General features: G+C 38.7%; 1 protein-coding gene across 4 annotated transcripts in view; it reads left to right on the top strand.

The window, feature by feature from the left end:
* LYST (lysosomal trafficking regulator) overlaps positions 1–20,440 on the top strand; it is a 195,228-nt gene that overhangs the window by 153,316 nt on the left and 21,472 nt on the right. For all 4 annotated transcript variants that reach the window (XM_057530732.1, XM_057530731.1, XM_057530730.1 and 1 more), the window contains 4 exons: positions 7,545–7,685; positions 10,427–10,644; positions 17,569–17,799; positions 19,915–20,104. In XM_057530732.1, the coding sequence (XP_057386715.1) occupies positions 7,545–7,685; positions 10,427–10,644; positions 17,569–17,799; positions 19,915–20,104 (780 nt within the window). The remainder of the gene's footprint in view (positions 1–7,544; positions 7,686–10,426; positions 10,645–17,568; positions 17,800–19,914; positions 20,105–20,440) is intronic.

Here is a 20,440-nt window from a genome sequence, read left to right as displayed (position 1 = left end):
AGCAGAATAAAGATAAAAGAATGGAAAGAATTGAGGACAGTCTCAGAGACCTCTGGGACAACATTAAACGCACCAACATTCGAATTATAGGGGTCCCAGAAGAAGAAGAGAAAAAGAAAGGGTCTGAGAAAATATTTGAAGAGATTATAGTCAAAAAATTCCCTAACATGGGAAAGGAAATAGTCAAGTCCAGGAAGCACAGAGAGTACCGTACAGGATAAACCCAAAGAGAAACACACCGAGACATGTATTAATCAAACTATCAAAAATTAAATACAAAGGAAAAATATTAAAAGCAGCAAGGGAAAAGCAACAAATAACATACAAACAAGGGAATCCCCATAAGGTTAACAGCTGATCTTTCAGCAGAAACTCTGCAAGCCAGAAGGGAGTGGCAGGACATATTTAAAGTTATGAAAGGGAAAAACCTACAACCAAGATTAGTCTACCCGGCAAGGATCTCATTCAGATTCGATGGAGAAATTAAAACCTTTACAGACAACAAAAGTTAAGAGAATTCAGCACCACCAAACCAGCTTTACAACAAATGCTAAAGGGACTTATCTAGGCAGGAAACACAAGAGAAGGAAAAGACCTACAAAAACAAACCCAAAACAATTAAGAAAATGGAGCATACATATCAATAACTACCTTAAATGTAAATGGATTAAATGCTCCAACCAAAAGACATATGCTATTATTCAACATAGTTTTGGAAGTTTTAGCCACAGCAATCAGAGAAGAAAAAGAAATAAAAGGAATCCAAATTGGAAAAGAAGAGGTAAAACTGTCACTGTTTGCAGATGACATGATACTATACATAGAGAATCCTAAAGATGCTTCCAGAAAACTACTAGAGCTAATCAATGAATTTAGTAAAGTAGCAGGATACAAAATTAATGCACAGAAATGTCTTGCATTCCTATACACTAATGATGAAAAATCTGAAAGAGAAATTAAGGAAACACTCCCATTTACCATTGCAACAAAAAGAGTAAAATACCTGGGAAGAAACCTACCACAGGAGCACCTCAATACATAAGGCAAATGCTAACAGCCATAAAAGGGGAAATCGACAGTAGCACAATCATAGTAGGGGACTTTAACACCCTGCTTTCACCAATGGACAGAGCATCCAAAATGAAAATAAATAAGGAAACACAAGCTTTAAATGACATATTAAACAAGAATGACTTAATTGATATTTATAGGACATTCCATCCAAAAACAACAGAATACACTTTCTTCTCAAGTGCTCACGGAACATTCTCCAGGATAGACCATATCTTGGGTCACAAATCAAGCCTTGGTAAATTTCAGACAATTGAAATTATATCAAGTATCTTTTCCTACCACAACGCTATGAGACTAGATATCAATTACAGGAAAAAAACTGTAAAAAATACAAACACATGGAGACTAAACAATACGCTACTAAATAACCAAGAGATCGCTGAAGAAATCAAAAAATACCTAGAAGCAAATGACAATGAAAACACGACGACCCAAAACCTCTGGGATGCAGTAAAAGCAGTTCTAAGAGGGAAGGTTATAGTAATACAATACTACCTCAAGAAACAAGAAAAATCTCAAACAACCTAACCTTACATCTAAGGCAATTAGAGAGAGAATAACAAAAAAAACAAAAATGTTAGCAGAAAGAAAGAAATCAAAGATCAGATCAGAAATAAATGAAAAAGAACTGAAGGAAACAATAGCAAAGTTCAATAAAACTAAAAGCTGGTTCTTTGATAAGATAAACAAAATTGATAACCATTAGCCAGACTCATCAAGAAAAAAAGGGAGAAGACTCAAACCAAATTAGAAATGAAAAAGGAGAAGTAACAACTGACACTGCAGAAGTACAAAGGAATCATGAGAGATTACTACAAGCAACTCTATGACAATAAAATGGACAACCTGGAAGAAATGGACAAATTCTTAGAAAAGGACAACCTTCCGAGACTGAACCAGGAAGAAATAGAAAATATAAACAGACCAATCACAAGCACTGAAATTGAAACTGATTAAAAATCTTCCAACAAACAAAAGCCCAGGACCAGATGGCTTCACAGGCGAATTCTATCAAACATTTACAGAAAAGCTAACACCTGTCATTCTCAAACTCTTCCAAAATATAGCAGAGGGAGGAACACTCCCCAACTCATTCTACGAGGCCACCATCACCCTGATACCAAAACCAGACAAAGATGTCACAAAGAAAGAAAACTACAGGCCAATATCACTGATGAACATAGATGCAAAAATCCTCAACAAAATACTAGCAAACAGAATCCAGCAGCACATTAAAAGGATCATACACCATGATCAAGTGGGGTTTATCCCAGGAATGCAAGGATTCTTCAGTATACGCAAATCAATCAGTGTGATACACCGTATTAACAAATTGAAGGATAAAAACCATATCATCATCTCAATAGATGCAGAAAAAGCTTTTGACAAAATTCAACACCAATTTATGATAATAACTCTCCAGAAAGTAGGCATAGAGGGAACTTACCTCAACATAATAAAGGTCATATATGACAAACCCACAGCCAACATCATTCTCAATGGTGAAAGACTGAAATCATTTCCTCTAAAATCAGGAACAAGAAAAGGTTGCCCTCTCTCACCGCTATTATTCAACATAGTTTTGGAAGTTTTAGCCACAGCAATCAGAGAAGAAAAAGAAATAAAAGGAATCCAAATTGGAAAAGAAGAGGTAAAGCTGTCACTGTTTGCAGATGACATGATACTATACATAGAGAATCCTAAAGATGCTACCAGAAAACTACTAGAGCTAATCAATGAACTTAGTAAAGTAGCAGGATACAAAATTAATGTGCAGAAATCTCTTGCATTCCTATTCACTAATGATGAAAAGTGTGAAAGAGGAATTAAGGAAACACTCCCATTTACCACTGCAACAAAAAGAATAAAATACCAAGGAATAAACCTACCTAAGGAGGCAAAAGACCTGTATGAAGAAAACTATAAGACACTGATGAAAGAAATTAAAGATGATACAAACAGATGCAGAGAAATTCTTGGATTGGAAGAATCAACATTGTGAAAATGACTGTACTACCCAAAGCAATCTACAGATTCAGTGCAATCCCTATCAAACTACCAATAGCATTTTTCACAGAACTACAACAAAAAAACTGCACAGTTTGTAAGGGGACACAAAGGACCCCGAACAGCCAAAGCAGTCTTGAGAAAGAAAAACGAAGCTGGAGGAATCAGGCTCCCGGACTTCAGACTATACTACAAAGCTACAGTAATCAAGACAGTATGGTACTGCACAAAAACAGAAATATAGATCAGTGGAACAGGATAGAAAGCCCAGAGATAAACCCATGCAGATATGGTCACCTTTTCTTTGATAAAGGAGACAAGAGTATACAATGGAGAAAAGACAGCCTCTTCAATAAGTGGTGCTGGGAAAACTGGACAGCTACATGTAAAAGAATGAAATTAGAACACTCCCTAACACCATACACAAAAATAAACTCAAAATGGATTAAAGACCTAAATGTAAGGCCAGACACTATCAAACTCTTAGAGGAAAACATAGGCAGAACACTCTATGACATAAATCACAGCAAGATCCTTTTCGACCCACCTCCTAGAGAAATAGAAATAAAAACAAAAATAAACAAATGGGACCTAATGAAACTTAAAAGCTTTTGCACAGCAAAGGAAACCATAAACAAGATGAAAAGACAACCCTCAGAATGGGAGAAAATATTTGCAAATGAAGCAACTGACAAAGGATTAATCTCCAAAATTTATAAGCAGCTCATGCAGCTCAATATCAAAAAAAACAAACAACCCAATCCAAAAATGGACAGAAGACCTAAACAGACATTTCTCCAAAGAAGATATACAGATTGCCAACAAACACATGAGAGAATGCTCAACATCACTAATCATTAGAGAAATGCAAATCAAAACCACAATGAGGTATCACCTCACACCAGTCAGAATGGCCATCATCAAAAAATCTACAAACAATAAATGCTGGAGAGGGTGTGGAGAAAAGGGAACCCTCTTGCTCTGTTGGTGGGAATGTAAATTGATACAGCCACTATGGAGAACAGTATAGAGGTTCCTTAAGAAACTAAAAATAGAGCTACCATATGACCCAGCAATCCCACTACTGGGCATATACCCTGAGAAAACCATAATTCAGAAAGAGTCATGTACCACCATGTTCATTGCAGCACTATTTACAATAGCCAGGACATGGAAGCAACCTAAGTGTCCATTGACAGGTGAATGGATAAAGAAGATGTGGCACATATATACAATGGAATTATTACTCAGCCATAAAAAGAAACAAAATCGAGTTATTCGTAGTGAGGTGGACGGACCTAGAGTCTGTCATACAGAGTGAAGGAAGTCAGAAAAAGATAAACAAATACCGTATGCTAACACATATATATGGAATCTGAAAAAAAAAAAGGTTCTGAAGCATCTAGGGGCAGGACAGGAATAAAGACACAGACGTAGAGAATGGACTTGAGGACACGGGGAGGGGGAAGGGTAAGCCAGAATGAAGTGAGAGAGTAACATTGACATATATACATACACTACCAAACGTAAAATAGTTAGCTAGTGGGAAGCAGCCGCATAGCACAGGGAGATCAGCTCGGTGCTTTGCAACCACCTAGAGGGGTGGGATAAGGAGGGTGGGAGGGAGATGCAAGAGGGGGAGGGGATATGGGCATATACGTATGCATATAGCTGATCCACTTTGTTATACAGCAGAAGCTAACACAACATTGTAAAGCAATTATACTCCAATAATGATGTTAGAAAAAAAAAAGAAACCAGCAGTAAGCCACATGATCTTGCTAATGTCTTACATTTTAGCTTCAAATTGAACATGTCTAAGTTTATAAAAGTGCAATTCACTTTTTAAAAATTAATGTCATTCACATAGCGTAAAATTTACCCTTTTTACCCTTTTAAAGTGTATGCAATTCACTTTTTTAAAATGTTCAACTTAATAATTATTTGAGATCACCTAAGTTATCTTTGGCTCCTAAAGGGGAATATGTTATTGTCAGTTGTTCTGACAACTGAGTGAGTTGTAAGTGGTTATAGGAGAGCCACACTGCCACCTTCACCATAGTAACTGTCTAGTTAATATTCTACCTCGGCATTTTCAGTGGCAGCCCTCAGGCCTGAGGATGACCTAGATAGAGACGAAGTTACTGCTTTGCGTGCAAACAGGGACACACTCACGTATCAGTTTCTAGTGAGAACCGTGGTACTAGTCCTGTAGTTGTTCCTCCTGGTGCCCAGAATCATTTATGGAATCATTATCCATTCATTTACTCAACGCTTCTTGAACTTCTGTATATATTTATACTCATATGCAACCTCTTGGAGGAATGAATTTTATAGACTGTAGACTACTTGGTCTATAAAAGGGGCTTTCTTATATTTGTTCCTCTGTCTGTACACAAAACAAACGTTCTGTATGACAGCTGTTCAAATATTTGAACATTACTGCCCTGTCCCCCTTCTCCTCTCACTCTTGTTTATTCCCAGGCTAATTATCCTTAGTTAATTTGACATCCAGTTGAGAGCCTCCTATATGCAAGGCCTTATCCCAGCTGCTGCAAGGAATACAAAAATAAGACAGTTCTGTGCTTAGTAAAGCGTTTAAAAACTCATATTTAAGCCGTGTTTGCTCTGGTTTCCAAACCTGTCACTGCTCTGCTCATCTTTCTGGACATGTTCTGATTTGTGAATGCTCTTATTAAAAAGGTGGCAGTCAGAATAAAAAAGAATATTTCAGATGTGGTTTGGGATGACTGCAGTGTATAACAGAACTGTTACTGCCCTCTGTTTCTTTTCATGTAGCCCAAGGATATAGTAATATAAAACTCCCAATCAACTATTATGCTAGGTTTTCCTCATTGTGTATTTAAGAATGATTAAAAAAAAAAAAAGACAACAGGGACAACCTAAGTCCCCATTCAGTTTCTTCTGATTAATTTTAAATGATGTGTGATGGCTTTTTAATTTATTTCTAGACTTTTCATTTAGTCCAGGGTTTCTCACCTTGGCACCGTAGTCATTTTGAGCTACATAATTCTTTGTTATGGCGACTGTCCCGTGCATTGTAGGACATTTAGCAGTATCCCTGGCCCCTACCTACTAGAGGCTAGTGGCATCCCCTCCCACCCAGCCGTGAGAACCAAAAATGTCTCTAGGCATTGCCAAGTGTCCCCCGGGGGACAAAAGTGCTAGGTTAACAACTACCAGTTGAGTTCATACATGTTCTAAATTATAGGAAATGTAGTATACTTTTTTTTTTTATTAAGAAACTGCAGAGAATTTAGAAATCCAAACAGAAACCTCAGTGTGCTTCTCCTGTTCCACAGTTCTGTAGTCTCTACTGTAGATGCTGTGATTCCTTCATAGCCTCACAGAACTGCCTTTTAATTTTTCCGGATTCCACTTAGATTAATAACTTTTTCTCCTGCGTGAGTTAGTAAATATTTCTTTAAGTGGCCCTCCCTACTTTCTGAGAAAAAAAGAAATATTTATAAACCTAATTTCTCCCCAGATTTTATTTAGTGCCCAGCCAATGCTGACTCAACAGAACAGATGAGAAAGTAGTAACAGAAAATGTTGCTCGGCAAAGCAGGTCAGGCTTGGGGAAGATTTAGCATATTTTTTAAAAATCGTGCCTTGCTTGATGCTGAAATTCGTCTCTAACAGTCTCCAGATAGAAAGATGTGTTCAAATTTCAGCAAGTTGAGAGGCGTTTTGGATGGTACAGCATGGTTCCGAAGAAGCATCCACGCTGCTGCTGTTTTCACTGGCTGGTCCTTAGCTATCATTTCATATTCTAGGATGGAAAGTCTGATAGCTGTTGACAGAAAAGACAGGGTCAAAGCTCAGTTCTTGATTATTAATAGTGTTCACCAGAAAAACTTAACAAAGGAGGAAGTATTCTTAGTTTTATTTTCATTCATAGGAAATTTTACTTAATTTTTTAAGTTAGAGTTAGAACATCTAAAAAGCAATGCCCCTCCCCCCCACAAAAAAAAGAAAAGAGAGAAGAAAAGAGGTAAAGAAATAATCTTGCTTCTTGATGGGGGAAAAAACTTATTTTACCTATTTGAACTTTAATTTTCCTTCCTTATTCTTTCATTCAATAAATTAATGATTATCCAATTCCTAGAATGTGCTCGGTATGGTTGATATCCCAGGTCTCTGCTTTTATGGAACTTTCATTCTACTTGGGCAGACAGTAATCAATTAAACAAATAAGTGATATACATTTATCTAGTTATATGTACTATGAATGCATAATACTGATTAAAAATAACATAATGCAGCCGCAAATTATGTAGACAAATATTTATTTTCAAGAACACGAATAATCTCTTTTAAACTGTAGACAAAGTAAACATCATTTTAATCTTTTTGAAGTAGTAAAAGTGAATTAATTGTAACAAGTTTCAAATGGAATCAAGTCTTTGTGTCTTAAGTGTGTTATTTGTATTTCTTTTCAGATCAGAGTTTTGACATCCCAGACAGAACTTTTCATTCTACAAACACAACCTGGCGTCTCTCCTCTTTTGAGTCTATGACTGACGTGAAAGAACTTATCCCAGAGTTTTTCTATCTTCCAGAATTCTTAGTTAACCGTGAAGGTATAACAGTAAATCGTTTCTAATTTAAATTTCTGAGTGTTTGTACTTACTTTATAATTTTCCAAAAGTAAAAATACCTTTTGTAAGCCCTAAAATTTGAGTCCCCAAATAAGAGAAATACCTTTACTTATTAAGTATATAATGTTATTTCCAAGTGAGCTTGAGGATGTTAAATATTTTAGAGGACTAGGTTATCTGAAAAACTGTAGCTTTTAACTATTAAAAGTATTTGTAAACGTGTATTTTAATTCTGTTACAGAACTTGCTTTATTATTTTCTCTGATTGCAAAAGTTATAATATGCTGATTATAAAAAAAGTCATGAATTTATAAAGAACAATGTAAATTAACCAAAATCTCAGTGATTTTATGAGGAATGACCAAGTTAGAAATAAAACACTCTAACTAGAGTTATCTAATAATGAAAAGGAATACTAGAAGATAAAATCAGATTTTCTGTGATGCCAGTGACCAACAATCTTGGTAATCTTACCTGTTCTTTAATGTAAGATCAGTTCATCCTTTACAGGGTATCTTTGGGTCATTTTCCTACATTACTTAATTTCATATTTTTATGTGACCTTTAGGAAGTACATGAAATTGAGAATTATATCTTTAGAGAGGTTAATGTTGGACAAATTACTTCAGAATTGTTTCGTATATTAACTGGCCTCTCTGGAGTTATTTAGAGAATCCGTTATTTAGATAAATCCATGCTGCTAATTACCTGGAGCAAGCTTCATAGTGTTGCCCAAGTGGGAAATGCCTCAGTGAAATATCAGCACCTGCAGTTGGGGCTACCTGCCTTGTGGCTTTCAATCAGGGACTCATTTCTCTGTCCAAAAACCATGTTCCTCTGTGGTTTCTTATATGTATGTTCCTGTTATCTATGGCTGCATAACGAATAACCCCAATACTTAGTGACTCAGAACAACATTCAATGTATTATCCATCACAGCTTTTGCAGGTCAGAAAGTCAGGGACAGCTCAGCCAAGTGGTTTTTGTGGTTTTGGCTCAGGGTCTCTTGTGCATTCAGATTGGCTGGCGCTGGAACATCCAGGGGAGCAGAGCAGCGCGGGGCTGGTGGGCATCTCTCTCTTCAGGTAGTGTCCATGGTTTTCCACGTGGTTTCTCCACGTGGACTAGTGTGGACTTCCTCACAGCATGGCGGCCTCGGACACCCTACTTGGCAACTCAGGGTTCCAAAGGCAAGTGTCCCTAGAGAGATGAGCAGAAGCTGCATGGCCTCTTCCAGCCTAGCCTTGGAAGTCACACGGTGGCACTTACACTGCATTCTACTTGTGAGGTAGTCACAAGTGCCTGCCCACATTCAAAAGGAAGGAGCATAGACTTTGCCACTTGATAGGGGAACAGCAAGATTCTAGAAAAGCATGCACAACAGCAAGTGCTGTTATAGCCATTTTTGGAAACGATAACTTGCTATAGCATACATCCTGCTCTTTCCTATGGGCATTCCTATAGGCCTCTCATGGTACCTCCAGGCATCTGCTCTGGGTGAACAGTGTCTACCTCTGTGATGTGTCCCCAGAGCACCAAAAAGTTGGGAATGATTTGAGTTCACAGAGACCCCCTGCGGCTCAGCCCCTCCTAGCTCAGCCCTGAGATGCCTCATCACCATTGCTCAACCAGTAAGTCTCTGCTGCTTCCCCTGAAGCCGCCACATAGAGTATGGAGGTGCTCAGCCAGTACATCCTAACGCTGTCACCCTGCAGCTCTCTGTCGGATGACTGCTGGGATTTTTGAGGTGACCCTCACCCCCACCCCGTATTAATTTTATATAAGCCCTTAGTTTATATTTTATTTCATAGCATTTCAGAGTACTTCCAAAATTAGTGAAGATCCTTCTAACTGTTTTCACAAGATCAAGAAGTAGGCAGACAGCAACTTAATTTTACATGGAGCATAATTAGCTTTTAAGAGGTCTTTTTAAATTTGGATTCTGCTACGGTGTTCGGATTTTCTGTCCATAAAAAAAAAAAAGGTAGCACAAAAAAAATTTCTGTTCAAAGGTAACATTTCCTTTAGGACAATTTTTTAAAGAAACACTTCTGAGATTTTTGTCTACACTAGCAGACTAATGAGGCAATTAGATAACACTTTATTTACATCGCAGAAGAACCCTCTTAGTGTGTTAGTATAATTTTGTTGTCCACAGGAATGCTTAGTGGAAATGAAATAAGAACAGACCTATAGATTTACCATAAAATTAATAGGCTAAGACAGTTCATTCTAGGAATGTATATACTTTGTATTCGTTGAGTTTTTAAACTACAGAGTGCTAATCCTTACTACATATAAGTAGTCTTGAATTTATTATATGTTAACACCAATTATTCTGAAATGCTTATACAAAAGCCTTCACTTTATTTTAATCAGGTTTACAATTCAGATATTTTCTCACTTGATGCATTTGAAGATTTGATAACTGGAACATTGGAATTAGTGGGCAATGATTTTCTGCTTGTTTTTCAATATGATATAAAGTGGTGGAAGGGTAAAGTTGAAAGATCTCAGATTCAGTTAGGATAGATAGCGTTAATCCATGTAGCTCTGTGAGGGGTAAGTCAGCAGGTGAGCAACGGTGTTACTATCCCCTCGCTGCTCCTTCTCCAGGTTATAGCACACAGTAGCTGTTTCTGTGAACTCGTACAATCTCCTCAGTGGGCCAAAGGAAGCATGCTCTGGGGGAGATAAACATTGACATTAATCTTCTCTTTTAGGTTTCGATTTTGGTGTACGCCAGAATGGTGAACGGGTTAATCACGTCAACCTCCCGCCTTGGGCACGTAACGATCCTCGTCTTTTTATCCTCATCCATAGACAGGCTCTAGAGTCTGACTACGTGTCCCAGAACATCTGTCAGTGGATCGACTTGGTATTCGGGTATAAGCAAAAAGGGAAGGCCTCTGTCCAAGCCATCAATGTGTTTCATCCTGCTGTAAGTGACTCTTTCAAAACTCTGCACTTATATAAGGTAGAAGGTTACACTGTTTCTTTACAATACCCAAGTTATCAAAGAGAACTGACAAAGACACTAAACTTGCCCAAGATTTTTCAGGTTTTATATTTCACCTCTTTAAGAATTACTAAGATGCTATCTGTCAGGGATTCCCCAAGACCATCCCCAGGTTGGATAAGGACTTAACAACTCAGCATATAGTTGTAATTACAGCTAAGGTTTATTACAGTGAAGGGTACAAAGCAAAATCAGTAAAAGGAAAAGATGCACCGGGCAAAGCTGGAGGAAACCAGGCACAAGCTTCCAAGAGACTTCTCCCAGTGAATCACAAGGGACTCACTCACTTCCTCCAGAAACAAATTGTGACAGCACGTGTGATGTTGTCTACCAGGGAAGCTCATGAGGGATGCAGTGCCAGCGCTTTTATTGAGGACTGGTCATGCAGGCACCCTCTCTCTCACAAGTCCTGAAATTCCAGGCGTCCAGAAGGAAACAGGTATTCAGTATACACCACACTGTTTGTATAGTTTGGGTGCAGTGAGCCACTCTTACCAGGTAGAGAAGGTGGGAACTCTCTTGAAATCCGTGTTCCCAGACACCAGCCAAGGACCACATTTGCAGGCACGCCATCCCAAGGAGAGCAGTTCAGGCCTGCCGTGTAACTCTTTTCTGCATACTGTCCTATATATCAATACATGTTCTATTTTTTAAATGGCCTCATTTTTCCTTATTGCACGAGCAATATTTGTGCCTTGTTAGAAAAATGTATAAGATACAGACCGCAAAAGGAAGAAATTTTAAAATCAACTTTGATATCATCATCCAAAGATAAATATCAAACCACCTTCTAGACTTTTGTCTGTACATATGTATCACTCCATTTATATAATATTAATACTACTTATTATTCCAAAGTATGGCTATCCAATAATTTATTTAACCAGTCCCCTATTGTTGGATATTTATTTAGTTAGTATGCATTTGCTATTAAAATTAATATTCCTCAGATTATTTCTTTATGTACCTCTTTACTTCTTCAAGATAAATTCCTAGAAGCAGAATTGTTACACTTTAACATATATTTTGTAATGTTGTTAGATAGTCTACCTTTTTAAAAAAAATATCTATCTATTCAGGAAACATTTATTTTGCTAGGCTCTGGGGATACGAAGGTGAATAAGATTCATGTAGGGAGGGAACATATATGAATGGCCAGTAAGCAAATGATAAAGATGCTGGCATCTTTAGTCATCAGGGAAGTGCAAATTAAAGCCACGATGAGTTACCACTTTATATCCTTGAGAATGACTGAAAGTAAAAAGACTAACAATTCCAGGTATTGGGTAGGTGGAATACTACTCAACAGTGAAGAGGAATGGATTTCAGATGTATGTGACAGCATGGATGAATCTCCAAAACATTTTATGCTGAATGAAAGACGCCTTACATAAGAGTACACTCTGTATGATCCACTCCGCTTACATGAAATTCAAGAGCAAGGAAAATTAATGTCTTAGTGGTAGAAATCATGGGGAATTTATCTTAAAGACGGTTCTTTATTTCTTTAAGATAATTTCCAACCTAATTGCCTCTGGGGAGTAGAGTAGTGACTGCCACAGGCGCACCCGGGAACTTTCTGGGGTGATGGAATTGCTCTATACCTTGAGTTGCATGATGGTTGCATGGGATGGTACTATAGAAATCTGTATCGTTTTATTGTATGTAAAATATACCTCTATAAAAATGTATATAAAATTTTTATAAGTTTTAAAGACTGAGGTGTAACTTTTACACTTTGTTCATATTTGATGTAAAATGTAACTTTAAAAGCAATTAAGAACTTGGACATTAACCTCAATATACTCTGTGCCTATAATACTGGTGCAAATTTTCAATTGTTCTCATTTAAAATTCACATTAAAAGTATCTGCATGCTGAAATATACCATTTAATTCTCATCTTACTAGAATTTTTTTCATTAATTCTTTGAGACTTTAGAGCTTTAAAAAGGATAGAGTTTATACCATTGTTCTAGAAATTTTAAATACAATTTATTTATTTATTTTGCCATGCCACGCGGCATGTGGGATCTTAGTTCCCTGACCAGGGATCTAACCCGTGCGCCCTGCAGTAGAAGCGTGGAGTCTTAACCACTGGACCACCAGGGAAGTCCTGTTTTAGAAATTTAGTAATTCATAGGACAAAACCAAGTGTCACAATTAAGCACACAGTCTCTAAATCCACAATTGACTTCAAATCCTCACTCTGTGACTCTGCCACTTACTGTGTGACCTGCAGTGTGACCTTAACTTCTCTGTACCTTAATGTACAAATTTGTAAAATGTGAACAATAATAGCAGCCTCATAAATAAGAAAATGCATGCAGGGTAATGTCTGCCATCCAGTTAAGTGCAAATAAATGTTAACTTTTTAAAAAGGAATGTAGGGGCTTCCCTGGTGGTGCAGTGGTTAAGAATCCGCCTGCCATTGTAGGGGACACGGGTTCAAGCCCTGGCCCGGGAAGATCCCACATGCCGTGGAGCAGCTAAGCCCGTGCACCACAACTACTGAGCCTGTGCTCTAGAGCCCGCGAGCCGCAACTACTGAGCCCACGTGCCACAACAACTGAAGCCCGTGCGTCTAGAGCCCGTGCTCCGCAACAAGAGAAGCCACCGCAATGAGAAGCCCGCGCACTGCAACAAAGAGTAGCCCCCGCTCGCCACAACTAGCGAAAGCCCGTGCACAGCAACGAAGACCCAATGCAGCCAAAAATAAATTAATTCATTCATTAATTTAAAAAAATAGAAAAAATATTTTAGAAGGAATGTAAAAATGCCTTTTGATCTTAATTCGTCATTCACCAATATATGGGGTTCACTAGAAACTGATACCACAGAATGTGAAGAAGTACTAATTTAAAGTAAATTTTAAGAGTCCTGGATATCGGATTATTCCATTCTTCATTTGAATTTTCAACTATATTAAATCCAGCAACCATTAGGAATGACCTGCTTAGATAAGCGTTTATAACAGGTATTTGAGCCCTTGTGGTCGTGCGAGGGTGGTGGCGAGGGGAGTGGATGTTGAAGATTAACTTCTGAAGAATCTTTGAAACTTTTTTTTGGTATTTATAGAGATGTTCTATGCAGATATAAAAATGAAATTTGCTGACTGCTTCAGTGCTAAAAGCTAAATTACACAAGCGAGATGCACAAGCATGACAGATCTATACCCAGCTACTGACTGCTAGCTTTAAAAATAATAAAGTAAGTGCACACCACCCTCCATCTGACTCTAACACTCAGAAGAAAAGTGCAACAACACGCTTCACGTTAAAAAGCTTGCGATTTTCACCGCTGCTCTTTCAGATCCACTTACAGTTTTCATTAGAACCTAAATAATGGTCTCTTAAGCTACCTACCAACATTCTATAGCAATTTCATTTTTATATACCTTTTCCTATATATCACTTTGGACACATGACTTTTTCAATAATTTAGTATTACACATGAAGTCTTTTTATATATATGTATGAACAGTAGGTGGGAAAGAAAAGGACAGTGACAAATCCTGAATTTTTACTCCTTTTCTAGACTGATTATTGCCCTAACCCCCTTTCTCTCTAGCTTCATGTCCTAAGAAAGGTGACAGCATGGAGGACACCAGTCGCGTGGAACATTAAGTGTGCCAACCTCTCTGCAGTGTTTTGTTTGAAGATGGAATACTTTGACTTTGTTTCTCATCCAGCCTTCTGCCCTGTGCCGGGGAGGTGAAGCTGTCCTGCTTCCTGCATTGACAGCTTTGCCTGGTTGGCTGAGGGAGGCTGGAAGGATATACATCACATTACAGCCTTCTCACTGCCAGGTTCTAGTCAGGTTCAGCAATATATGTAGAAACCTGCAAAGCAAACACAGAGAGAGGGAATCAGAATTCAATTAATCCTCTCCAAGGATAAATAAAGCATGGATGAGTGGCTCTTGAGCTCACAGGATGGAAATCACAAAGACTTTGCTTGGGTTTCAGTGATGCTGGTGTTTAGAATCCTGATTCTTCAGCCCAGACAGGAGAAGAGATATAGACCTACAAAAATCTAGGTTCCTTACTAATGTCTCTGTGTGTAAGAAAATACATCTCAATAGTTGATATTCTTAGACATCTTCAAGATGGGGTAGCAACACAAAGTCATCCTGTGACACCAGCCACTGTGCCTTGAGAGGAATCAGACTCTTTCTTTGAGCATGCTCCCATCAAAGAACAAAAGGGCATTTGGATATCATGTAATTTCAGGCAGACACAGATGGTTTTGAACTTCTAGTTCTCATTTTTAGGAATTGAGAAACTGAGGTGGGGCAGGTTCCCCTAGTTTTCTTCAGTCTTCGTGTTGCCATGTAGCTGCATTCTCTTGTCCCTTTCGCTTTTGTCGACCACCTGAAATGATTTTGCCCAGTTCCCTGACTCTAGTTTTCTGACCAGTATCTGACAGGCGGCCACAGAAGAAATAGAGCCACCTACTAACCTGCTTGCAGAAGCTATTTTGGGTCAACTGAATTGAAAACCCTGACCATTTTTCATCAACTCTCACTGAAAGACAAGACCAAAGAAAAACCTCATTTAGTTTTTCTTTTTTTTTTTTTAATTTGAGGTATAATTGACATACATTATATTAGTTTCCAGTATACAGCGTACTGATTTTCGATCATCTGCAAAATGATCACCGCAGTAAGTCTAGTTACCATCCACCCCATACGTAGTTACAAAAATTTTTTTTCTTGGGATGAAGACTTTTAAGATTTATTCTCTTAGGAACTTTCAGATCTGCAGTACAGTGTTATTAACTGCAGTCACCATGCTGTACGTTACATCCCAGGACTTATTTGCTTTATAACTGGAAGTTTGTACCTTTGGCTCCCTTCACCCGTTTGCCCACCCCCTACCTTTGGCAACCACCAATCTTATGAGCTTGGTCTTTTGTTTGTTTAGATTCCACATATACATGAGATCATTACTTATTTGTATGGTATTTGTCTCTCTCTGTCTGACTTGTTTCACTTAGCATCATACCTTCAAGGTCCACCCATGTTGTGACAAGATTTCATTCTTTCTTATGGCTGAGTAATAATTCCATGGCATGTATTTACCACATCGTCTCCATCCATTCCACTGGTGCATGCTTAGGGTGCTTCCATGTCCTGGCTATTATAAATAAGGCTGTAATGAACATAGGGGTGCATGTATCTTTTCAAATTAGTGTTTTCGAAATACCCAGAAGTGGAAATGCTGGATCGTATGGTAGCACTATTTTTAGTTTTCTGAAGCACCTCCATACTGTTCTCCACAGTGGCTGCACCAATTTACATTCCCACCAACAGTGCAGAGGGGCTTCCTTTTCTCTACATCCTCGCCAACTGCTGTTATCTCTTGTCTTTTTGATACTAGCCATTCTCACAGGTGTGATATGATATTTCATTGTGGTTTTATTTGCATTTTCCTGATGATTAGTGATGCTGAGCATCTTTTCATATACCTGTTGGCCGTCTGTATGTCTTTTTTGGAAAAATGTCTATTCAGGTCCTCTGCCCCCCACACCATTTTTTTTTTAAATTTATTATATTCCTTTATTTATTTATTTATAATATTCCTTTGCAGAAAAAGTTCCGTAATTTTTCCCATTATTTTTTTAACATCTTTATTGGAGTATAATTGCTTTACATTGTTGTGTTAGTTGCTGCTGTATAACAAAGTGAATCAGCTATATGTATACATATATCCCCATATCCCCTCCCTCTTGCGTCTCTCTCCCACCCTCCCCATCCCTATCCCACCCCTCTAGGTGGTCACAAAGCACGAGCTGATCTCCCTGTGCTATGCTGCTGCTTCCCACTAGCTATCTGTTTTACATTTGGTAGTGTATATATGTCAATGCTACTCTCTCACTTCATCCCAGCTTACCCTTCCCCCTCCCCGTGTCCTCAAGTCCATTCTCTACGGCTGCATCTTTATTCCTGTCCTGCCCGTAGATGCTTCAGAACCATTTTTTTTTTTTAGATTCCATATGTATGTGTTAGCATACGGTATTTGTTTTTCTCTTTCTGACTTACTTCACTCGGTATGACAGTCTCTAGGTCCATCCACCTTGCTACAAATAACTCAATTTCCTCTCTTTTTATGGCTGAGTAATATTCCATTGTATATATGTGCCACATCTTCTTTATCCATTTGTCTGTCGATGGACACTTAGGTTGCTTCCATGTCCTGGCTATTGTACATAGTGCTGCAATGAACATTGTGGTACATGTCTCTTTTTGAATTATAGTTTTCTCAGGGTATAAACCCAGTAGTGGGATTGCTGGGTCATATGGTAGTTCTATTTTAGTTTTTTAAGGAACCTCCATACTGTTCTCCATAGTGGCTGTATCAATTTACATTCCCACCAACAGTGCAGCCCCTTTTTAAATAGATGGGTTTGTTTGCTACTGAGTTGTGTAAGTTCTTTATAGATTTTGGATATTAACCCTTTATCAGATATATGATTTGCAAGCAATTTCTCTCATTCAGTAGGTTGTCTTTTCATTTTGTTGATGGATTCCTTTGCTGTGCAGATAAATGAAGTCTTATATGATATTCTCTTAAATTAAAAATTAATTTTATAAACATACCTAATTAGCACCAATCAAGGTACATTATTTTCATTCATCCGTTCAGAAGCATTGATCATTCCTATTCTGATCTCATTGAGATTATTAATGATTGTTAACCTGTTCAAAAACATTGAAAAATCCTTTTCATTTGAAACAGAGAAGAGTAAACCATTGCCTAGAGAATAAAACAAGTTGTTGTTTTCCCCTTCAGTGTTATCGCCAAGTCTTGCTTTTTACATACCTCTCGTTTTCTTTTATTCTTCAGACATATTTTGGAATGGATGTCTCTGCAGTTGAAGATCCAGTTCAGAGACGAGCACTGGAAACCATGATAAAAACCTACGGCCAGACCCCTCGCCAGCTGTTCCAGGCGGCCCATGCGAGCAGACCTGGCTCCAAGCTCAACATCGAAGGGGAGCTTCCTGCTGCCGTGGGGTTGTTAGTGCAGTTTGCTTTCAGAGAAACCAGAGAACAGGTCAAGGAAGTTCCCTATCCGGTATGTCATTTGGATTTCAATAGAATTCAGCAAAAACTGGCTCAACTCCTGAGCCGTCAGGTCCCCTCCCAGGCTCTAGGGGCAGGGAAATGAGTAGCATGGTCCCGGCCTGAAGGTGAGTGCCAGCCAGTGAACACGGATGCCTGCATTACGTTCTGTGTATGGGAAATGCTGCGTTAGTGCTATGAAGAGAGTACTTTGAGAGCTCAGGTCAGATTGTAATCTCCCTGAGGGTCATTACTGGGGAGAGCCTCACCAGGCAGTGACATAACAGGCATTGCAAATGAGAGGAAAGGAACCATCCAGGACCCGAGAAGAGTCTGAGCATGGCTGTGCCAGTGCAAACATGCCTAGCGTGGTCCTGGTCATCATTTTCCGCCAGAGGTGCTGGCCAGAAGTGTGAATGTTTGGGCTTACAATTAAGGGGGAAATCGTACATGTTTTTTTGGCCCCTCCAGATTGTAATGATAAGAAGTATTGCCTCTTAAAATGGGAAGTAGGTATAATTTTTACTCTGAAATAGAAAAATAAAGCAAGCAAGCCTTAAGAGTAAAATGGATTCTAATCCTCAACTAAATTCTTCATTGTAAAAGCAGCAAAGATGGGAGATTGTGAATTGTAAAGTGTTACAAAGGTTTGCAGAAGGAAATCGTAGAAAATGAAAAGGCAACGGAAAGAGGTTGTGAAGGACTTGGAGATAAAGTAAAGCACAGATGTCAAACTGCAGTCATCTGTGAGCCACTTTAAGAGAAAATGCTTTTTACAGATCTTGCTTTGATAGTCATTTCTTATAATGATGTTTCTTAAATATACTAAATGTAGAACACAAATAGAACACTGAATGTAAGTTCTTTATGCTCAGAGCTCATATATATCAAATTTGCATGGTAAATACAAACAAAACTTATACAACTAGTAAAATTGAAATTTAAATTTTAAAACATCAATATGAGAGACAATGTTGTTTTGCTGAACCCAGATCACCAGTGTTGTGTTTCATAGTTGAAAGCTGTATTTTTTGTTTTGTGTTTACTTGTCAACGAAACTCATATGCTTTTGAAGCCTTACAAATCATTTTAGTCATTGTCATTACCAGGGTCATTATTTTTTAACTAGAATCTATTACTTTAACATGTCAAAATAACAGTACATCCCTGAAAAGTAATAAATGTCATTTAATTTGCCACTATGCTTATTGCTCATTAACTGATTCAAGTTGGTGAGTATGAAGGACCTGAACAGTATGTCTGTTTGCAGTGGGAACGTGTACCGACCTGCCTCCTTCCCACCCCAGGACCTTCGCACTGGCTGTTCCCTCCGCCTGGCGTGCCCTGTCCCCAGATAGAACCCCAGTTTGCTCTCTCATTTCACTCAGGTGTCTGCTCAGACATTATCTCCGCAGGCAGTCTTCCCCGACCCCCGCATCTAAACGGGCAGCTCTGTCACTCTGTCACTCTCGGTCCTCTTCCCCTTCTTTGACTTTCTTTGTAGCACTTGCACCAGCTGACATCTTTTTTTTTTTTTTTAATTTTTATTTATTTGTTTATTTATTTATGGCTTGTGTTGGGTCTTCGTTTCTGTGCGAGGGCTTTCTCTAGTTGCGGCAAGTGGGGGCCACTCTTCATCGCGGTGCGCGGGCCTCTCACTACCGTGGCCTCTCTTGTTGCGGAGCACAGGCTCCAGACGCGCAGGCTCAGTAATTGTGGCTCACAGGCCCAGCTGCTCCGCGGCATGTGGGATCTTCCCAGACCGGGACTCGAACCCATGTCCCCTGCATTGGCAGGCAGATTCTCAACCACTGCGCCACCAGGGAAGCCCCAGCTGACATCTTGTGTATGTATTTGTTTAGTTGTTGTCTGCCCTGCTTCCCGGCTATCAGACAGCTCCACGGGCACTGGGACTTCATCTGTCTTGTTCATCACTGTGTCTAGCAACCAGGAACACATATTTCCATATGCTAAGCACGGGGGAAGTAAAAAATTATAAAATAATTCTTGCCCACAAAGGGCTTATAATCAGGCTGCTTTCTCTTACTCTGTTTGGAGTTTAAATTAGAAGTGATTCTATATTTACTACCTTTTTTAAAATTGTACTTTTTACTTTCCTCGGTTGTAGAGTCCTTTGTCATGGATAAAAGGCTTGAAATGGGGGGAGTATGTCGGTTCCCCAAGTGCCCCAGTACCTGTGGTCTGCTTCAGCCAGCCCCACGGAGAAAGATTTGGTTCTCTCCAGGCTCTGCCCACTAGAGCAATCTGCGGTTTGTCCCGAAATTTCTGTCTTCTGATGACGTACAGCAAAGAACAAGGTAAAATCAAACATGAAAATCATCCTAGGTGTATCTTTCGTGAGAGTTGAATGTTTCCTCTCATCTGTGCTGATATTTTGTTTTATTTCTAGGTTTTCTGAGTCCTTGGTGAAAAACTAAACTCAAATTTGTGTTCATTTAATGCAACGTAGGAATTAAAACAGTACATGAAAAAAATGGGAACTAAATGCAATGTCATTTGAAATGAGAGGAGGTGTTGAAGGAGACAAGAATAAATGTCTCACAAAATGAAAACATTAACAGTTTTATATAAATGTACACTTTGAGACTCTTGAATTCCGGAATAGACAGACTTATTTGACCAGCAAATCTAGT

Source organism: Balaenoptera acutorostrata, chromosome 16, assembly GCF_949987535.1.
Source record: "Balaenoptera acutorostrata chromosome 16, mBalAcu1.1, whole genome shotgun sequence".
NCBI classification, from domain to species: domain Eukaryota; kingdom Metazoa; phylum Chordata; class Mammalia; order Artiodactyla; family Balaenopteridae; genus Balaenoptera; species Balaenoptera acutorostrata.
The sequence above is the reverse complement of the archived record's forward strand: the minus strand, read 5'-3'. Positions and strand labels throughout refer to the sequence as shown.